We start from the raw sequence: 22326 nt of genomic DNA, 5'->3' as shown, positions 1-22326 counted from the left end.
CCCCACCCCACCCCCCACTGTTCCTCAGATATTCTTGTTAACTGCTGGAAATAGCCTACCTTGCTTGTCACGATGAAAGGTTTTCCTCCTTCCTCCCCCCCCCCCCCATGGCTTATCTTAAGTGATCACTCTCCTTACAGGTTTCAGAGTAGCAGCCGTGTTAGTCTGTATTCGCAAAAAGAAAAGGAGTACTTGTGGCACCTTAGAGACTAACAAATTTATTAGAGCTGTAGCTCACAAAAGCTTATGCTCTAATAAATTTGTTAGTCTCTAAGGTGCCACAAGTACGCGTTTTCTTTTTGCAGAATAAGTTTGAACAGTTGAGAACAGCTCACCACAAGAGCATCAGGAAATGACTGCAAGATAGAATTTCTTAAGTGTAAAAATGCACATACAGTACTTTTAGCAGCCTGGAAAGATAGAGAGAAAAATAGTGTGACTAAGCAACCCAAAAAGTTTGTAAGAGCCTAAATCTTGCATGTCTCTGGGAAACATCTGTTGCATATCTCAAAGTAAACTAAATAATAGTAATTTTTAGCCTTTAGTGACTTTATATACTTTAGATTGGAAAATAGCAACCGATATTACATAATCTTTGACATTACTCATAGGTATGATGTACATTATTCAAAATCGTTAGCCTGAAGTATAATGTTGCCATAATATGCAAATCTTCTAATGACATGGTTGGAAGCCCAAGTAGCTGTTCTAAAGAAGTGTGCAACAAGAGTACAATGGGAACTAAAACACACTTTTCTTAGTAATATCATAGCAAAGCCAGTTGTGTCAGCATTTTGAACATAAATCTGTTTTATTGCTACAGTACAGAACTGTCATCAGAACTATCATGCAAGGTCTCTTAAAAAACCCACTACCACCACTAGTGCCACTAATTGATGCTCTTTTTGGCAGTCTCTATAGAGGCTGATTAACTCCACATGATTAACTGTGTGGGAAAACGAACACTCACCATAGAGTTGATTTCCTTATTATCAATGTGGGTCACTAATGGAGTTTGGAAGCTTGCACTGTGATTACCAGCTATGTGCCAAGAATTTCTAATATCAGTTATTTCATGATCATTACATTTTGCTTTAAAAATGTGCAGGAAAAATGTTTCCCCTTTTTGTATATTGTGAGATTAAAAATAAGAGCTATAAACATAAAAACATTTTAAAAATGGCTTAGGGCTTGCTGATCATAAGCGGGCTAAATATATGCTCATACTGTGTAGAGAAATCTTGGGGGCAAAATAAACAATGAAATGACTTAGTTTAGAAATGCAGATTATTGCCCAGAGGCACCTGCTTCCCCCTCCACATTGCATCTTCCAAACAGATATTTGATACACACATTGTGTGTGTTTAGGAAGAGCTGTAGAGGAGTCACTAACAATCTATTTTATGAGGAAGGAATTACACAAACTTCAAAAGCTCCAAAAGAGCAGCTGCAATTCTCTCTTCTTCATTAAAAAAAAAAAAATTCATTTTCAGTGACATGACAAAATATGGACTTGGGCCAAAATATAGCTAATGGGTTAATGTGCATATGAAAAGAGAGCTAGAATCTGGTAGGAGATGCTTTGGAAAGTAACTCAATATATTTTGCTTCTTTAGTTTAGGTATTTACATGAACCTAATTAAAGATGTACTGGAGAGATTGGAGCAGTCCTTTGAATGTGATCACCATCAATGCTTAGATAAAACTGAAGATTTTACACAGAACAACATAAGCCAGGAATTTCCAAGTTGAGGTTCATTGTGTGTAACTCAGTAATGTCACCTCTCAGCTTGCCATGCAAAGATAAGAGTCCATGACAGTGCTAACTTGAGTGTCATCTCTGGGAGGGGTGGAGAAGCAAGTGCAAATCATTAGCTTCCAGCTGAACCTTGTGTAGCAGTTGTTGTAAAACATCTGTTGATTTCCTTAGAAATATGAAGTATTCTCAAATATATTGTCTGCTGAGATTCTCAAAGCATTATACAAATATTAAAACCTTGCAACGTCCCTGGTAGAAAGGTAAATATACCTATTTTGCAGATGAGCAAACTGAGGAACAGAAATTCTGACTTGCCCAAAGTCTTGCAAATAGAGCAGAGCGGTGAATGTAGAACACAAAAATCGTCAGTCCCAACTTGTCCTTGCTGCTGGACCACGCTTCAGTGCTTGGAAATATTAATTTTTAAGCAAAGTGACATCAAGGACTAGCTACATCCAAATGTAAAGTGTATCTTCTATCAGTTTTCCAAGGAACAGTTATGGGAATAATGCTCTGTATTTCTTTTTGTTAGTAACACCAGAGGATGTTTAACTTAGTGGAGATTACTTTACTTTACTTTTTCTTGTTGCAGCATTTGCCATCTGTGGAACTTCCCAAAATTGAGGGTATGTCTTCTGTTTTCCTATCTTTCAACTGTCCTAGCATAGATTAAATGTCATCTCTTCTTCATTGTAAATTTTATTTACAGTTACAAATTCTTGAACCCTACATTGATGATTTGGACGGTTGGCAGGGGGAACTCTAGTATTTCTACATAAAATGTATGCAAAACATGTGTGCGCAGTACAGTAACATAGTCATTTGTGTGTGTGACGGGATCCCCGCGGTGCAGCCTGGGACTGTGTGCCCCCTGAACTTTCTTCAGCCTGGGCTGTCTCTCACAATGCCCCACTAGTGACCAGCAGCAAACCCCTCCAGGTGCTGTTATCACTCAGCACAACCGCATGTGGAGCCCTATACCTAGCTATATTGCATGAATGCTTCCAGAGCCACTCTTGAATCACACAGAGAAAGGCACCAATGCCAAATCCCCCCAGCTCCCAGCACTGTACCTCAGGAATTGCCTGTCTTGCACTGCTCAAGACGGACAATGCAGATTTATTAATTGATTCACCACTTCATCAATGGAAAATGGATATACACCAGCCTTTGCAAACCTGAGCACGTTTGCCACACAATTCAGGCAAACTCACTGGTAAAGATCAACAGTAAAAGAAGTTTGACTATCGAAGAGAGAGATTAAGTGATATGCAAAAAGTCAGAGTTATTTACCAAAAGAAAATGAAATATAACCACGCAGTCTAAACTGTCAACCCTATTAGACTGGGCAACATCTAGCTTAAGCAGTTTTTCTCACCGCACTGGATATTGCAGTCTATAGAATACAGATTTCACCCATGAAATCTGGGCCAGTCCCCTCAGTTGAAGTCTTCAGAGTGTCCTTGTTGCTTGCAGCATAGGTGGGTGAAGAAGAAAGGCCCAGCATGTGGCTTCTGTATCTGTTTTATACTCTCACTCCTATGTGCTTGGGGATCAGGAGTCCAGGCAAGTCTGGAGGTATTGCTGAGTCTCCAGGCAAGGCTGAGCAATTCCCCTGATGTGGCTTCATGCAGGTGAGTCATTGAATTGTAGCTCCCTAGCTGGACAATCGTTTTTGATGGGTTGTTTGACACCCTGCCTGGGTGCTACTTACTTTCCTTGCTGTTGCCTCTGGTGAGCTAATATCTGGCTGATTCCCCAACTTACAGCATGCTTTAGTGACCACCATACAACACAACTATCATAACTTGACATGCATTAGTGATATACATATATGGATAGAGAAATGACTTTCAGCAGATCATAATCTTTCCCCTGATACCTTACAAGGCATGCTTTATATTCAATATCACAATTATATACAGATGAGGTATATGGGGGGGTTACAGGGTGCTTCCACAAGGCACAGAATGTTCACCCATGGGCCTCTTAGGGGTAATAGAAGGATAAGGGGCTTGCTTTCCTTTTTGCCTTCCTCTAGCAGATTGTGCTTCCTTGTTTCTGGAAAGGAGGGCTGAACTGGAATCCCATTAGAGTCAATCAATCCTGCTCCTACACTGGTCAGCAGAGTCATTTGCAAGTTGTGGCAAGAGGCATTCCTTCCTCTTCTCACCTCCATCTGTTTGAAATGTGGGGAGTAAGAAACTGGGCCTGAGAATGAAAGAAAAAAATTATGAGCTAGATCTTTCCCATGACTTATTCCTAGCGATGGGCGAAATCAGCTAGGAATATAAACATCCATACTGTATTTTTGTCTAGAGACAAACATATAGTAGTTCTGATTATTATGTACAGTGCTGTATGTTAATACATGGCATTCACAGTATTATAAATGTGATTAGACATGTCAGTGCTGTTCAGTGGTATGGGGCAATTTAGTTAACATTGAAGATCAAGTAATTTCATCTTGTAAAATCTGTGGATTACAGTATGAGGTTTTAACAACTTCTGAAATTTCTTCTGTAACAAAAGATGTGAAATTTAAGGTAGATTGAACCAAAATCATCATCTTATCATTTATTATTTGTATTATCATAGTGCCTCAGAGCTCTACTCATAGGCCAGGACCCCATTGTGCTAGGGGTTGTGCAAACACAGAACGAAAAGATGGTCCCTGCCCCACGTTGCACTTAGATCATTTTAGTGATTTTTTTTAAATATAGAAGTTTGTTCAAATTGCTTTAGGATATTTCCTTTTCTTTTATATATAATTTTAACATGGGTGTGGTGCTGTTTAGAAATCTGAGAAAGTTATTGTACTATATCTACCTTTCATTTTTAATATTTCATAAATGTTTTCTTGTTCTTGCAGCTGTTGTTTTGTTTGGAGAACCAGTCAGATGGGAGACTAATCTTCAACTGATAATAGATGTTCTACTGACTGGTGGCTGTCCTGGAAAGCCACATCATCAAGCCAGTCACCCACATATACCTGTGCTTGCTTGTAATATGGATCTGATGTGGATGGCTGAGGCACAGTCTCCAAGGTAGGTGCAGTTATAGCACATATGCCATGTAATGTAGACAGTTTCACCATTCCGGGCTTCTCCATGTTGCTAATAAAAGGGAGTAGTCAAAATTCAAGAAGAGACAATGTTTCATACTAATTTTTCATTGAGGTAGTCATCGCCATAGGCATCAAGACCCTGAGCAGAACTGTGCAAAAGTAACACACCTTTGGCAAAACAGGCAAAGTGCCACATTCTGTTCTTGCAGGGTTTGCAAAAATGCATTTTTTTTTCCTTGCACCAAATTTTTCAGTTGTAAAAGTTAGCCTTTTTACGTGAAACCTCCTTTTTCAGCCCCGAGCCATTTCTCCTCTTCCCCCCCAAAACACAGCATGAGGTTGCTGCTTTCCTCATCCTACCCCAAGTGTTTCCCAGTGAGTTAATGCAGTGTTCCATAGCATCCAACTGGCTTTAAAGCAGTGTTCAAATCTGCAAGTGGTACCAGTGTCCAGGAATTAATAGTATAGGTTTATTGTTTTTTAGTATCACCAAAAATCCATGAAATTGAAACTCTTTATTTTTTTTTCTTTGTGTACTTAGTGCAATTTGATTTGTAATAATCTCTCTTTTCCAGATTTGGGCATGGGACATTCATGGTTTGTTTGGAAAATATTTACAAGAAGATCACTGGCAAAGAACTGAAATATGAGGCCTTGATGGGCAAACCTAGTGAACTGACCTATCACTATGCAGAGTACCTGATTAGGATGCAGGCAGCACAAAGACACTGGAAGAAGCCTATTCAAACTCTTTATGCCATTGGGTAAGGGATAAGATCATCAAATATGCACGTTAGGAAATTGTTTACAACACAAATAACAGCAGGGAAAATTCTGTGGCTCCCACTTTTATTCCTAGTTTGTCCTAATCTTTTGTTTAAAAAAAATTAACTTTTTTTATTTGAAAGTTATTGTTGTATTCGTCTCAAATGGGGACCTCCAAATGAACCTTCCTTTCCCTGAACATTTTCCTTCTTTTCCTTTTTAATTGCATTTGGAATTTAAAAAATGTAACATTGCCAGCAGAAGTTACATTTTCTGTTAAACCAAATGGCTGGCACACTATGAACAAATCTTTTTCTGTGGATCAGGGTCTTCCAGGGCACTTTCAATATTTCAGGGTAAACGGTGACATCTTTCGGAATTTTATAATTCCTCCTCTTTCCTCGTCGTTTAACTGGTGTTGCATTTCTCAGTACAGGGGGATTGGTAGCAACCCCTGTGTTAAGGTTGCCTAACACCATTATAGAAATTGTTCAGAATTTTTTTTTTTTTTTAAAGGTTTGGAACCTCCATGGTTTACAGCAGGACTTTGAAATTTGGGAGAGGGATAGTCATGGACAGAAGGAGCTGCCTTGTGCTGTCCACCTGTAAATCCATTCAGATTTGGCCAACTTATAAGATGTCAAAAATCACCTTTTTCTTCTGTTTTTTCTTCAGTGCAGCATGTTTTGACAGCTTGCCCAAACCCCTCAATATTCCAGTACATGGTGCATAAACCATCCTGGTGTTACTTCAGCATGCCATGTAGCACTTCCTGAAAGAGATTCAGACAAACTGGTGGCAGCAACTGCTTTCTCCTATCAAAATACCCTTGGCCTATGGGAAAGTGCAGTGTGCTGGGAATGAGAAGACCATGAATCCCACACCAGTTCTAATAATTCTGTGCCCTTCACAACCCTTATTTATTGGGGTTTTTTATCATATCCCATTGAGTCTGTGCAAGCTGGGAAGAGAACCCAGAACTCTGTTATGACAGGCTCAGGTCCCAACCACTTAGCCACAGTGTGTCATTTCCAATTCTTAGTGCTTAGCAATACTGTCTGTAAAATGTGGCAACACCTGAATAATGGAACCCCCTGTTTGTGTGTTACATGTCATCTTGCAGTGGCTGGTACATGAAAAATAACCGCTTTCTGCCATCAGATGTAGTTAGTTCTTTAGTTCAGTTGGTAGAAGTCTGCCAGTGAATTTTAACCTTTTTTTCATTTGTAAGCTCCTAAAATATTTCAATTGGAGGTGTGGACCCTTTTGGAAATCTTAGACATAGCCTTCTGACCATCCCTGGGGTCTGCGCACCCCAGGTTGAAACCACTAGTCTATGCTGAAAGTTGAGGGTTCACCCTCCCTCACTGATCAGTCATCATGGGAAGGTTGTTAATTACACATAGTAAAATGTATTTTTTCTTAATCTAGGAGAATACACTTACAAATTGTTAAAGGAATCTAGCTAAGGTTGCAAGTCAAGAACTCAAGTTAAGACATTACAGAATGAAAGTGGCTCTTGCAGCCTTAGTTCTGAACCCTTATGTGTATGTCTCACAGTCTTTATTTGCATGACCACATAGTGTATTTTTTCCACTTGACTCCCTATTTCCTTAAGTGCCACAGGACGGATGCCACTGACAGAATGAACCAGGACTGTGAAGTGAATGTGGACTCCTGTCTCTTTCACTTCCAGATGCTGGAAGATGTATGGGGTGTGTGGGAAAACTTAATTCTGGCATTTCCCAACTTTAGACTGCTTGACTTTGAAAACCAGTAACATTTCCTTAACTTTTTTGTATATACTAATAGTTTCTGTAGAAAAATTTGGAGTAATTTATACACAACTCCTTTTTCCCCAATTAAAAGTTTCATTTTTCTGAAGCAGGCTGTGCAAGTATTTAAGGAAAAGGTGTCTGATTTTTAGATTGTTGGTATATACTATTGGCAAGGACTGCTAATAAATGCATGTTTTTTTCTGGTCCTCTGTCTGCATTAGCAAGAATTATTCAGATCTATAATGTCTCATGAATAAGGCTGCATGTCTGTCACGGAAGTCACGGATTTTATGACTTTCTGTGACTTCTGCAGTGGTTGGTACTGGCTGAGGGGCTGCCCAAGCCAGGCATGTGTGAGGCAGCGCTTATCTGGGGGTCGGGGGAGGCTACCCGGATCCAACTGGCATGTCCCTGTAGCTCCTAGGCGGAGAGGCCAAGGGGCTCCGCGCACTGCCCATAGGCGCCGCCCCCAGCAGCTCCCACTGGCTGCAGTTCCTGGCCGATGAGACCTGCGGAGCCAGCGCTTGTGGCGGGAACAGCGTGCGGAGCTGCAGGGACATGCCGATTGGAACGGGTTAGGGAGACTGCCAACCCCCACCCAGCACCAACAGGAGTTCCGGGCCATGCGCTGCCTCCCATCTCCTCCCCCACCCAGCAGCAGCAGCGGGCCTTCCTCCCCAGCACCTGCAGCACCCCATCCCAAGTTTTAGTTAGGGGTATATAGTAAAAGTTATGGCCAGGTCGCAGGCCCTGAATTTTTTTTTATTGCCAGTGACCTGTCCATGACTTTTACTAAAAAAAAATACCTGTGACTAAAAAACGTAGCTTTACTCATGAATGATGGAAAAAGATATAATAAAAATAGCTATTGTTGGGCTGACTTTTTTCCCTATCTATAGTTATCAAATACTTCACATATTTTCATGTATTTGTGTGGGGAAATGGAATTCTGTTTACCAAAACTTTGCAAAAAATATTTTAGATACATCTGAAGTCTGCTAATTTGACTTTGCTTTGCTGATGAAACCATATTTTTGGCTTTCCAGGGACAACCTAATGACTGATATTTATGGTGCTAACCTTTATAATCGTTACCTTGAAGAGAAGAATTCCAGAAAAGGTTCCAAAGGACGTATCCAGGCCAAAGTTGCTGCTGGGACCAGGTCTGCCACTATTTCTCAGGATGATGAAATAGACCACACTTGGCAAAACGAGCTAGCACCTGCTACTGCCACCAATTGTAGGTCTGTTCTTGTTTGTACTGGGGTTTACAATCCTCGCACAGAGGTGCCCTCTGATACCAGGGAGAGTATAACTGAGACTGTGTTCCATGGTCACAGAGATTTTAGATTTGATCCTGCTTTAGTAGAGCCAGACCATATTGTACTAGATGTTGATGCTGCTGTAGATCTGATCTACCAACTGGAGAATTTTGCACCTAATCAAGATACTAGAACTTTTTAAGGATTACACTAGGTAATCGTCCAAAAGCACATCAGGGTTTACAGCACAATACAAAATTTTGCTTTCTAACATGTTTAACTCTTTAACCTCAATATTTTTAAAACACTTTCCCGAATTTGTGTCTCCTATGTAGCACAGCATAACTGGCCTTGTTTGTCATAATTACCTCCTGACAGTAATGTTATGAGGAAAGTAGAATTTCCATGTATTTTAAAATTTATTAATCATGTTTCTGAAATTTCTTCTGTCAATTGTATTTAACTGCAAACAATGCAGTTGGTACTAGAGAGGTGCAACAATGCAAACAATGCATAGTTTTTTTTACTTGAAACTTCAAACCAGTGTGGTCTCTAACCTGCCTTAGGTCTAATATGCAGCTGAGTTTGTCATGTGTCTAAGTATGATATATTTGTTTTAACAGGTGACTATTCCCATGGCTGTTTTAAACAGTGATTTAATTTATTTAGTCTGTTACCATTTTTATAAAACACTTCAACTGTTTTAACACAAAGAGATTGTCTTCTGAAATATTATTTATAGCTTCCTCCAGTTATAACATTGTAGGTCTACGTTCAAAGCATGCTTTGCACATGTCCTATGTTGCATGAGCAAAAATAGCCAAACTAACTAGATGGACCAGTGATTCTAGCCATGATTATATCATTGGACCAATGACATAGAAACATCAGTTAATTGCAGGAAATGCAAGTTCAATTGCAACTTCATACACAGAATCTTCTCTGGACTGGAAACTCTTTTCTTATAGATGAAAATCTCAGGATCTGCAGCTAACTGTGTTTTTGTTTTGTTTTCTTATACGGGTGAGACATTAGATCTGCTCTCTTTAAATAGGAACCTGTTCAGTGAAAAGACCTTCTGGCCAACTTTTCTTTTCACATCTTCAATTAAATTAGCAGCATGAAATCGAGAAAGCTGTAAAGTCATTGAGTGATGGGGAGAGAATATTGATGATGTCAAATATTTTCAAGCAGTGTTTTTATTACTCTTTACAGACTTTTTGAGTCCGTTCTCTACCATCATCACTGCTGATTCAGTCACTCCTAATGTTGCCATAAACAGACTCTAACAAATATTAACAGAATCTAGTCTTCTAGATTTAATTATTTTGATTTGAGTCGAGTAGGTTTCCTGCTCCTTCACTGGAAAAAACACAACAGCAATACTGTGTGCTTGTGCCTTGCCTTTACTGGTTCTTTCTGTTGTGACCAACCACATGTGCCTCTTTCCTTAGCAGTATGCTATGCCATCTAAGTGTATCGAATACTTATATGTAAAGACTATGGTTAGGGAATTTTGAAATGCTAGGGTTATACTAAAGCTCTGCCACATTTTAGTACTGAAGCGTGTTGCAGAATTCTTTAACTCCTAATGCAGGAGAGTGGCCCCAACGTACATCATGTAGTAAAGTGTGGAGGTTGATGAACAACAGAAAACAGTCTAGTCAATGTGTGTGTGTGTGTGTGTGTGTGTGTGTGTGTGTGTGTGTGAGGTTTTCACATATTTAAAAAGAGTTCGCGCCTACAGAAGTACCTTCCAGCACCTAGTCTGATGTACAGCTTATGCAAGAATAATGTATGCAGCTTGTCCAAACCAACTAAAATATTAACTTGCGCTTCAGCTGTTTGGAAAACATTTAGTCATATTAGAGATGTGGCAAAATAATTAGCATAATACAGTTGCTAACAAAACTTTCTTCTACCTTTTGCAGTCAATTAAGCTTTAACTGAAAGTAAGAAATTTATTGGCATTGAAGCTCCTTAGCAGTTTACATGTCTGAGAGAGGTCTTGTTTGTTCATTTGGTTATTAGGATCTGTTTTTAACTTAGTGCACACGAAGGTGATACGCTAAGAAAAAAATATAATCCTTTGACTTCTGTGGCTTTTGTTCATCTTGGGGAAGGTGCAGAATCCAAACTAGTGTGAAAGAAGTGTTGTACAAGCAATAAATGCCACCCAAATGCTCTGACAGCCTTTGTCAATTAACTACAATTGGGCAGTGTCTCAAGTACTGTAAATTAAACTAAAATGTAGTGATCCCATGTTTGGGAACCGGATAACTAAAATCAAGATGCGGCAATCCCCAAAGGATAATCTCCAAATGGTCTTCACAGTGGAGAGAGGGCCTTAGTTTACAGGTCTGCATGGTAACTACATGCAGTGGAGCACTGCTTTTAATTATTCCCTGAGGAGTCAAATTAATATCATATCAGACATAGGAAAAGACCATTTCTAGACCATTCCAAGGCAAGCACTGAAACTGACATTCTGTACCTGTTAGGCTACCCTTTGAGAGGTGCTTTTTCCTTCTTCTGCCCCATTATCCGTCTTTTCAGTATCTCTTTCTTCCACCTGTCTCAGGTTCCTACTCTCATTACACTGGAATTGGCAGTGTTTCACACACACGACTCCTATGGCATCTAAACCCTATATTAAGCAGGCTACTGTGCAGGTATAGTAGCATCTGCAGATTTAAAATTTAGCATAAAACAGCTAGAAGAAGGTTAGTGTTTGAATTCCACAAAGTAGAACTTGTTCCTCATTTCTCTGAATGTTTTATTCTTCATCTTTGTATTTTTTGAAAAATAGTGTATCCTGTACTCATTTTTACTGAAATAAAACTTACAGTATTTTTAATCCCAAATTATGTGTGCTCTTCACTTTTGTAGAATCTGTGCTTTCTTTGAATTTGGAAAATAGCTCAAAAAGAGGAGTGCATCAGGATTTAAATATTTAAAACAAATATATGTGAATAGTTTTTGAATGTCTCCCTGTGCACCACCAGTGAAGGATTGGTTCATAAACTGAAAAATAAAAATTCTCAATTTGAAATCCTTGGCTAGATAAAATGATACAAAATAGATAATTCCTTTCATTGTACTGCCTACATTTGTTAAGCTAGAGTTGTGCTAGTTTTAAGAATAGCTGATGCTCCTTGTCCGTTCATTAAGTGAAGAATTTCTTTAATTGTGGATAATTTGTAGTAAATTTTAACTAAAAAAAATTATTTTTTAGATCAAGAGAACTTGACTCTTAAGATCTACTTAGGTGAGCAAACCAGAGGTTTCTGGGATTGTGGTTTTTTGTTTTTTAATATATTTTATTTTCCCAGACTCCATGTTAGAAGTGTAATGAGAGAAGTCCTTCAAACAAAAGCCAAGTCTTAAGTGCTGTCCATGCTGTGATATATAGTAATCTAGTCTATTTAAGAAAATGAATGAGTTTCACAATGCAATCTTTTAAATTTGTCCATATTTTTAATGTAGACTTTTATGGTGAGATGAAAGTATACACAACACAATCTCTCCAGTGTTGGCGTCAATGGAAACTTTTGGGAAAGAATACTAATAACCGCTATCAGGAATCATGCCCCTTTTTTGTGAAGCATTCGGGGGGGAGTAATGTTCATGTTCATGCTCTGTAAGTATATTCCTGAAATCTAACACTTGTAAGTCTACAAAATCTTTGCCATGAAGTGGAGATATAAAACAGATCCTGAACCTTATTCTGCAAATTTTAAGAGGCTGAGTAGACAGTTTTTCTAGACTTACTTACTGCCAGATTTAGGAGCCATCACTACAAAGAACAGAAAGTGGGGATGCAGAAAGGAATGAAAAGTACAAAGCATGAAGGAGCTGATCTGTTTGTCTCGCTCTTAAATCCATGAGTTAGGGCCCTGCTGCTTAGGAAACAGGTGAGGGCTCAACTTGATAAACTGGGTGAGCACAGAGAAGTGGGTTGTAGTATTGGTGTTTAGAAAGCAGTTAATGCCCAGTTGGGTGAGATTGGAAAACTGGCTAATTCCCAAAGGTGCTACTGAAAGCAGTGTGAGCATGGGGAAGGGGATGTAACAGGGCTGTTTCTTTAGAGTCCTGCCTTGCTTTGCATATGCTTTCCAGCTGTATCCTTCCCCTCCCCCCATTATTTGTCCAGGAAGCAGATTGGTGATGAAAATAAGTCAAGGACGGAGAACAGCTGGGGGCATGAAAGAACCTCAGTGAAGTCCTAAATGATTCTGAATAGGAAGGTAAGGGTTAGGGTACCATGAAGCCTACTTGACGGGGGAGGTGTGGGATGCCTCTGTGTAGAGAAGGAGAAGGAAGTTCAACCTCCTGACTCAGTGGGAGAAGAAGGGCTGATTGCTGGTTCTTGATGCCAGCTTCTATCAAATTCACTCCCTTTCATTGCAGAACACTGAGGGTGAATATCCTCTGCTGTGATAGGCTGAAGCTTGCTGCTGAGCAGCGTACCTGTGCCAAAGCTGTCACTGTTCTGTTGAAAATTGCTGCAGAGATCTCCTTCAAGGCAAGCGTGTCGAAGTAATTATGGGACTCTATAGGCCTGCTTTACTTAATGCAGTTAGCATGGGTTGGTCCCAATGAGGCCATTGCACTTAAGACTGTACCTCCTTGAACTGAATGGGAAGTTCTGGATCACGTAGTGCTTGGAAACTTGGGCTTAAGTGCAAATGTGAATGCTGTGGAAGCTGATAAGGCCATGGGAGGCTTTCTGGGTGGGTTTGCCCTGGCCCTGCTAACATGGAATTTGCTCTTTGGCTTGATAATGCCATAGAGACATTAGCAAAGACCATTAACCAAGCTTCCAAGTGAGGTATCCGGCTGCCTGCACACATTTTTTAGGGCTGCAAGAACACTTGACAAGATGCTGTCTGCAGCTCATGCCCCACTGCATGGATTCTCGTGAGACAAGGGTATTACTACCTCGAGCTGAGTCAAATTCTCTGCTAGCACCTCCCTGCACCGATGATTACAGTTGGTAGCTGCTAGTCAGTTCTTTGCTGCTGCTAGTGGAGGGACACTTCATGTTTTCCACCAAGAGTACAAAGAGCTGGGGGTAGTGGTGAGGTTCTTTGAGCATACAATAAACTGGGGCTCCTCCTATTGCTGCTGCCTCTGCATTATGCAGCTGATGCAGTGATGCTGGGGGGCGGGGGAAGGCGGACGGACCCTTCAAGTACCCAAGCTATTGTGGCAAGGCTCTGGTCCTCCCTTGTACCATCTCCCAGGCTCTCACGTGGCTCTCTGTCAAACCTCCTCTCCTTCAGCATGGTGCTGTCAATCATCCTGGCCCCTCCAGCCCTTGCTGACTCCTCACAGACTCAGATGCTGTTGATGCTCCATTCCACAGCCCCTTTTCTTCTCTTCCACACATGGTTCTCAGCCCTTCCCCCTTTGGTGGTGCTGCTGCTGCCTAGTATGCCTGGGTGCTGCACCAAGCCCTTCTTCTGTCCCTGCACAGCAGCCATGTCTCCCTGCTCCCTTACAGCGCTGCTCAGCTATCCATACCTGTTCAGACCCCCATGTCTCTTCCATGCCCCCCCTCCACAAACACACACCCCAGATCAATTCTTGCTGCCCACTCTGCTGAGTGAGCTGGAGAGTTACGTTCTTAAGGATGGGCTTGTTTCTCTGCCAAAGTTGGTAACTATTTTTCAAAGAAAAGATGATTGAGAATTCACTTGGCCAATGAAGGGTAAGTCTGTTGAATTTAGAGACTAAATGTAAATATTGATGTGAAAGAGAGAGATGATATTCTTGCTCTAAGTGCAAATTGGAGCACAGCCTTAACTATAGTGCTACTAGGAACCTCCATCACCCAATGGCATGAAATGTTTGCATAAGGTTCTTCCGCTGTCGGTAGCTAAGAACATAAGAATGGCCATACTGGGTCAGACCAAAGGTCCATCCAACCCAGTATCCTGTCTCCTGACAGTGGCCGATGCCAGGTGCCCCAGGGGGAGTGAACCTAACAGCAAATGATGATCAAGTGATCTCTCTCTTGCCATCCACCCTTTGACCAACAGAGGCTAGGGACACCGACAGAGGCTAGGGACACCAGCTGTTTGCGGTCTGATAACACTTCTGCACAGTGACAATTCAGTTAATCAGTTTTGCTTATAAAAGTCTCATTCCAGTTGTCCTGTGTTCTCATCCCAAATTTATACCACACATGAGGTCCTGGACCCTCCACCTGCCCTGGGCAGGGAGCTGGGGTGCCTGAGAGCAGCTCTGGCCTGTGTCCCCGTCCCCAGGGCATGCTGCCCAGGGCAGGTGGTGGGTCCAGGGCTCCCCACAGCGGCAGAGGCTTCTTGGGCAGCTCTTACTACTGCCCAGCCCCTGCCCTCTGGCCAGGCCAGAAGCTGGACCTTGGTGGGGAGAGGAAGGCGGGGTGGGGCCTCATTGTGGAGGGCGGGGGAACAAAGGCCCACCTCAGCCCCTCCTTCCCCCACCGGGAAGAGGCTGGTGCTGCCTTGAGTCTCGGGCAGGTGTGGAACAGCTCCACAGGAAATCTGTGACAAATGCTTCCCAGAGTTATTCATCTTGGGTCCGAGATTTGAACTCTGCATTTTGGGACTTTCCCCCTCAACTTGGGACATGTGGCCACCCTATCTCTTCTACACAGACACTTGGAAACGCAACATGAACAACGCAAGGACAAACCACCAGAATTTTTAAAGCGGACGTTTGCACAGCTAATGGCAAGCACAAAAGTTTTGTGCTCTGCTTCTGCTGACAATATGAAGGCCCTTGAAGTATCCTACTTAGTGAATTACAGAGTTGCAAAGTTAGGGAAATCTCACACCATATCAGAGGAACTAATACTACTTGTGGCTGCAGACGTGGTAAGCGCTATGCTTGGAAAGAAAGCGCAAAAATTTAATTCAGTTAGTGCCATTATCAAACAACACGGTGTCACATTGAATTGATGACATGGCCAACGATGTCCTAACTCAATTAGTTAACCATGTCAGTAGCCGCCAATTCTTTGCTCTGTAGCTAGACAAATCCACAGATATGAATCATAGAATATCAGGGTTGGAAGGGACCTCAGGAGGTCATCTAGTCCAACCCCCTTCTCAAAGCAGGACCAATCCCCAACTAAATCATCCCAGCCAGGCTTTGTCAAGCCTGACCTTAAAAACACCTAAGGAAGGAGATTCCACCACCTCCCTAGGTAACCCATTCCAGTGCTTCATCACCCTCCTAGTGAAAAAGTTTTTCCTAATATCCAACCTAAAGTTCCCCCATTGAAACTTGAGACCATTACTCCTTGTTCTGTCATCTGCTACCACTGAGAACATTCTATATCCATCCTCTTTGGAACCCCCTTTCAGGTAGTTGAAAGCAGCTATTAAATCCCCCCTCATTCTTCTCTTTTTGCAGACTAAATAATCCCAGTTCCCTCAGCCTCTCCTCATAAGTCATGTTCTCCAGCCCCCTAATCGTATTTGTTGCCCTCCGCAGGATTCTCCAATTTTTCTTCATCCTTCTTGTAGTGTGGGGCCCAAAACTGGACACAGTACTCCAGATGAGTCCTCACCAATGCCGAATGGAGGGGAACGATCATGTCCATCAATTTGCTGGCAATGCTTCTACTTATACAGCCCAAAATGCCGTTAGCCTCTTGGCAACAAGGGCACACTGTTGACTCCTATCCAGCTGCTCGTCCACTATAACCCCTAGGTTCTTTTCTGCAGAAGTGCTGCCTAGCAGTTTGGTCCCTAGTCTGTAGTGGTGCATGGGATTTTTCCATCCTAAGTACAGGACTCTGCACTTGTCCTTGTTGAACCTCATCAGATTTCTTTTGGCCCAATCCTCTAATTTATCTAGGACCCTCTGTATCCTATCCCTACCCTCCAACATATCTACCACTCTTCCCAGTTTAGTGTCATCTGCAAACTTGCTGAGGGTGCAATCCACGCCATCCTCCAGATCATTAATGAAGATATTGAACAAAACCAGCCCCAGGACCAACCCTTGGGGCACTCTGCTTGATACTGGCTGCAAACTAGACATGGAGCCATTGATCACTACCTGATGATCTAGCCAGCTTTCTATCCACCTTATAGTCCATTCATCCAGCCCATACTACTTTAACTTGCAAGAATACTGTGGGAGACCGTATCAAAAGCTTTGCTAAAGTCAAAGAATAACATGTCCACTGCTTTCTTCTCATCCACAGAGCCAGTTATCTCATCATAGAAGGCAATTAGATTAGTCAGGCATGACTTTCCCTTGTTGAATCCATGCTGACTGTTCCTGATCACTTTCCTCTCCTCTAAGTGCTTCAAAATGGATTCCTTGAGGACCTGCTCCATGATTTTTTACATGGCAGGCTTAGCTCACCTTCTGGTGTATGTGCGACACATTTATGAAGGTGCACTACAGGAGGATGTTTTGTTTTGCCTGTTGCTGCCTACCAGAACAATAGCTAAGATGATTTTCTAGTTGCTTGACAGCTTCATAAATCAACATATCATCTGGTCATGAGGTATTGGCATCTGCACTGACAGAGCAAAGCCAATGACTGGAAGGCCCAGTGGGGTAGTGATATGTATCAGATCAGTCGCTCCCTATGTGATGTGGTGCATTGCAGCATACATAGGGAAGCACTTGCTGCTAAAAGCATGCCAATCAACTTGAAGGAGGTGCTGGACAATATGGGGAGGATGGTAAACTTTATAAAAGCTCGACCCTTAAATCCCAGAATCTTTTCTGCTCTATGTTATGAGATGGGAAGCGAGCACATCAATCTATTGCTCCACGTGGAGGTTTGATGGCTGTCCCATGGCAAGGTCTTGGCACATTTCTTTGAACTTCACTCTGAGATCAAGGTATTCTTTACAGACCACCCATTCCCACTCTTTCGCTGACACGGTCTGGCTCTCATGACTGGGATACTTGTCAGATATAGTCTCTTGCCTGAATGAGCTAAATCTAAGATTTCAAGGGCTGAATGCAACCATCGTCAATGCCCAGGACAAAAAACCTGCAATTCTGGGGTCGCTGCATGGAGGAAAATAACACTGAAATTTTCCCAAACGTGCATGAATTCCTGACAATGAATGAACTACAGTTGAAAGACAGTGTTAAAGGTGATATCAAGCAATGTCTTACTGAACTGGTGAGACAATTATGCGAGTACTTTTCCTCAGTGGGAAATACAAACAGATGGGTCCATTACCCTTTCACAAATTTTTCTGTAGTACCCATGCTGCAAGACTTGTCAATAAAAGAACAAGAGAATCTTCTGGACATCTCAGCTAATGCCAGACTCAAGAGTGAGTTTGAACAAAAGCGGTTGGCTAAGTTTTGGATCCAAATGCGAGCAGAGTTCCCCGAATTATCAGACAGGGCTGTCAAGGTTTTGATGCCGTTTGCTAGAACTTACCTGTGTGAAAGTGGTTTTTCATCACTCACTGAATGGAAATCAAAGTATCGTCAGCACCTTTGTGTAGAAAACAATTTATAACTCAAACTATCACCTATCACTCCACATATTATAGGCCTGTGCTTGGACAAACCACTTCAGCTGTCACGTTAATGGTGAGTAGTACTATTAAGCCATTTTTAAGTTGGTCAAAAGAAAGTATACATTCAAACTAAAACCATAAATTATATGTATTATTATAGTCCTATATATTGTGTGTGTATATGTGTATTATAATTTGTACATTTTGTACAATGTTTGGGCATTAAAAAGGTTAGAATTATAAAACCTGTATTCTGCTAGGGATATGCGGGCAACTGGTAGATCCGGAAGTGGGTATGCAATATGAAAAGTTTGGGAACCTAGAGGATTACTTCTGTGTTCATATCAGTTGCCCTCTTCCCCAGAGACCTAGCAGAAGGAAGTGAAATGGCTTGAATGAATGATCTGACTTTTTTCTGACCTCAGCTCTGACTGTTTAGTACTGCGAAAAGATCCTTCTGTGACTGCAAAGGGCACTGTTTTCTAGAACATTCCATAAATGTTCCATAAGCTTAGCAACGCTAGCAATGAGCATGACATAGATTACTGGGTAGTTATAGGGTGAGCAGATCGCAAGAGTGAAATATCAGGACACATTGGGTGAGCGGGGGGCAGGAGGAGAGGAAGAAGGAGAGCCACAGGTACACAGTCCCAACCGGAGCCATGAGAGGGGGCGCACAGCCCTAGGAAGATGCAAGAGGGGTGTGTGGCCCCTGCTGCAGCCCGCACCATAAGCCATGGGGCATGGGGCTCCAGCTCCAGCCCCCAGGAGAAGCCATGGGGCCAGGGGCACAGGGCTCCAGTTCCAGCCCCTGGTTGAAACTGCAGGACTGGTGCCCAGGATCCTGGTTGCAAAATCAGACCCAGTTACAGGGCAGGGGAACAAAGGGTCCCAGTTCTAGCCCTGGCTCCAGCCCCAGCCTCAGTCACAGAGGGGAGGCCCCACAGTCCTGTCTTCAGCCCCAGCTTCAGCGTTACACCTGAAAACAACCTGAAAAACCACAAATTGCCAGTAGATAACAGATCACAATCGGGTTTAATGGGACGTTCCCAATCGACTGATTTTCTATTTCACTACCAAATGTTAAAATGTTACCTGAATTTTGGGACAAATGGCGTCCCGATTGTACATCGAACAGATGTCCGCCGCCAAGTGCAATCCCTGCTTGCCAATGTGGGTAAGTGAGCTGGGCCTGCCCTGGGGGGAATCAGCACATGCAGAGGCAGGTGCCTCCTTTCCTTGGCTCTGCCATGAGCTAGGTGGACCAGTCTGCACACAGTTTGCTGTGGGGAGTCCGGGCCACGCTGCTGGCTCAGCCCAGCTGACACTTACCTCGGAGACCTGCCGGCTGCTTTCCAGGATCCTCCCCAGGTAAGCACTGCCAGGACCCATCCCTGCACTCCCTACCCTTGCCTTCACTGAGGAGGTGAGCAGCGGGAAGGACGGGGCCAGCCAGGGGCAATGGGGTACACTGATCTGCCTGTCCCTGTGCTACCAGCATGCCCCGTCCTGTTGGGGGTGGGCCCATGCTGCACCACACAGCTCCTCTGCCCTGGATCCACTATGTCCTGCATCCCCTGAACCCACTATGCCCAGAGCCCTGCCCCAACCCCCCTCCCCACATTTCCACCACAAATGCACACTGCTGTGCACACCACCACCCTCCCAGCACCCCACACAGAACCCCCCACTCGCTAGTTTCCCAATACACACACATTTCTCCTCCCTCCCAGTGCCCTTCCTCACAACTAAACAATGCCCCACACAGACCCCCACTGCCTGGTGCCCTGACACACAGATCTTCCCCACTGCTCAGCACCCCCCAACAGGCCTCCCACTGCCTAGCACCCCAAAACATGCAAACCTCCTCCAGTGCCCTCCACACCCTCACAGCCCAGCACCCCACACACACCTCCCAGACGCTCACTCCATCATACCCTGCCCCCTTCCCTGGCTTCACTCACCAGCCCTGCTGGGAGGTCTCTGGCTCCTAGGGTCAGAGCGGCGAGGGAGGTCTCCAGACTCTCCATGTGCTGCGCCCACCACAAGTGTGAGCTCTGTGGTTCCCATTGGCTGGGAAAAGCGCTGCCGGAGCCACAGAGTGGGTCTTGCAGGCAGGAGCAGCCCACAGAGCCCCCTACCCTAAGAACCAGAGGGACCTGCCAGGGGCAAGGTGGGGAGTCCCAGCGGTGCTTACCTGGGGCGGCTCCCAGGAAGCATCTGGCAGGTCCCTCTGGCTCCTAGGGTCAGGTCGGTGGGGGGGTGGAAGGCTCTCTGCCCACTGCCAGTGCCTGCAAGCCCCGCCCCCACAACTCTGATTGGGCAGGAGGGAGCCGGTGCAACACACGGAGATGTCCTCCACCTCTGTGGATAGGGGCCGCCCACACTGCAGGCTCCTGCTGGTGGGTGGGCGCTGGGAGCTGTCCCAGGAAGCACTGCCAGCCCTGGGAATTTGGTGCGCGGGGTGACTCATGGTGAGCGGTCCCTGATATCGGGACAAAGGGCATACCGACCGATGTGCGGTCGGGACACGGGACAAATGTCTTAAAATTGGGACCGCGTCTGGTCACCCTAGGTAGTTAGTTTTCTTTTCTTTTAAAGCACAAAACTGATCGTCAGAGTTGCAGAGATTAAACAAACCTTTGTCAATGACTTGATGAGTTTAGAAACGTACGACAAGTGTTGCTAAAGCTGAATACATCACATATTGTCTCCTAGGACAGCTACCTCTCACTGGGCCAGAGAGTTTATTTAGTGTCTGTTTTGTATGGCACCAGATTTATTATCCACTATGGGGCAATAGAGAAAAGCTATTGTCAATCCCTCCAGTGTGCTATTCTGGTGCTTTTTCTGGCCTGCCTTGACTTGCAGAGGCATAGTTGATTTGGCTTTTACAGTAGGATAATATGCAGTACTGGATTTTTTTTTTTTTTGTTCCAATAGTAGAATATGGAAGGAGAATGAGCGTCATGCTGGCTTGTGGGATAGTGAATAGAGGGCTATAAACAAGTATGATGAGTAGATTTTGAGTGCAACAGACAGTGAAAGTTTTGTTTTTTGTAATTAAAAAAAGGGGCAGCGAACAAGGGAGAGTGAATAAAAGTCGCAAAAAGGAAAATAAGATGATTTAAAGGTAAAGGAGCTACATACAGAAAGAAAAATTGTCTTGCTTATCCTTAGAAAATAACTGGGGTTTTTTTGGAACAAGCCCTAGACTTTAATTCATTATGGAGTCACTCTAGCAGCTCTGTAGTTAAGGTTGCATTTTTCATTTAAAACAGGGTCCTCTTAATTAAACATGAAAATGCCCCATTATTGTCAAACACTGACAATTTCAATATGAAAGGGTGATTGTTTTACAGATGAGGAGCTTCTGGCTGTAGCCAGGTATTAGAATAAGCAGGTGCAAGGCATGTGTGATTGATGTGGATGTTAATTTTGCTTTAACTGGTAATTTTCTTGAATATATAGCATTTCATTAATAGGAAATGCACTTGAGCAACTTTACCTCTAAAGGTAACAAACTTTTTTGTGTGAGTAGATGAAAGATGATCATTCTCTATTAAATTCTGCAGCTTTTTAGAATAATTTCTGTAGTACCCTTTTGGTTTCATCTCTATGAAATCCAACAAGCCCTTTAAGAAAAGCAACCTTGGGTTTTTTTGGGGTTTTTTTTTTTTTACCTTCTTCAGAACTAATCCAGAATGACTGCATTTAGAGCTAGACCCGCTTCTGATGAAATCTTAAATCTGACAATCTGCCCCCTAATTAACATAATTCCACTCCTGGAAAGGACCATTTTTAGAAAAGGTCTGTCCTCCATTTTGTATTTGCTTCAGACAAACTTAGTGCTTGAGAGAGAGAATGGCTGGTTGGAAGTAGATGTTAAAATGAGAGAGTGAACAGGGAAAAAGAAGTGAAAATGCTGTGATACAGAAGGCACATGTTTGCTCACTCTCTGATTGGATGGCAAAAGTATTAATATGCAAAACTTATACTCCATGCATTTCTTTGTGGTAGACAGCACTTCACACTTCTCTGCCTTAATGGGTTAAACTTCCAACCCTGGTAAATAATGTTAAGGATTTACTCCCCCCGCCCAATCAAGAAATTGTTTTAAAAGGATAATGGGGCTTCAACTACTATTTTTAGTCTCCTCTGTAAATGTCCCATCTTTTCTTGGTTGAAATTCAAATAATGT

The 22326-nt window shown here is 42.9% G+C and overlaps 2 protein-coding genes across 4 annotated transcripts in view; one reads left to right on the top strand and one right to left on the bottom strand.

Annotated features, from left to right (window-relative positions):
* LOC119858378 (haloacid dehalogenase-like hydrolase domain-containing 5) overlaps nt 1-11495 on the top strand; it is a 36790-nt gene extending 25295 nt beyond the window's left edge. For both annotated transcript variants that reach the window (XM_038408860.2, XM_038408859.2), the window contains exons 5-8: nt 2352-2385; nt 4632-4806; nt 5402-5590; nt 8416-11495. In XM_038408860.2, coding sequence (XP_038264788.1) covers nt 2352-2385; nt 4632-4806; nt 5402-5590; nt 8416-8833 — 816 coding nt within the window. In that variant the 3' untranslated portion in view covers nt 8834-11495. The remainder of the gene's footprint in view (nt 1-2351; nt 2386-4631; nt 4807-5401; nt 5591-8415) is intronic.
* Nucleotides 1471-22326, bottom strand: part of RAB43 (RAB43, member RAS oncogene family) — a 53864-nt gene continuing 33008 nt past the window's right edge. For both annotated transcript variants that reach the window (XM_038408862.2, XM_038408863.2), the window contains exon 3: nt 1471-3970. In XM_038408862.2, coding sequence (XP_038264790.1) covers nt 3675-3970 — 296 coding nt within the window. In that variant the 3' untranslated portion in view covers nt 1471-3674. The remainder of the gene's footprint in view (nt 3971-22326) is intronic.

Source organism: Dermochelys coriacea, chromosome 7 (genome assembly GCF_009764565.3).
Source record: "Dermochelys coriacea isolate rDerCor1 chromosome 7, rDerCor1.pri.v4, whole genome shotgun sequence".
NCBI lineage: Eukaryota > Metazoa > Chordata > Testudines > Dermochelyidae > Dermochelys > Dermochelys coriacea.
The sequence above is the reverse complement of the archived record's forward strand: the minus strand, read 5'-3'. Positions and strand labels throughout refer to the sequence as shown.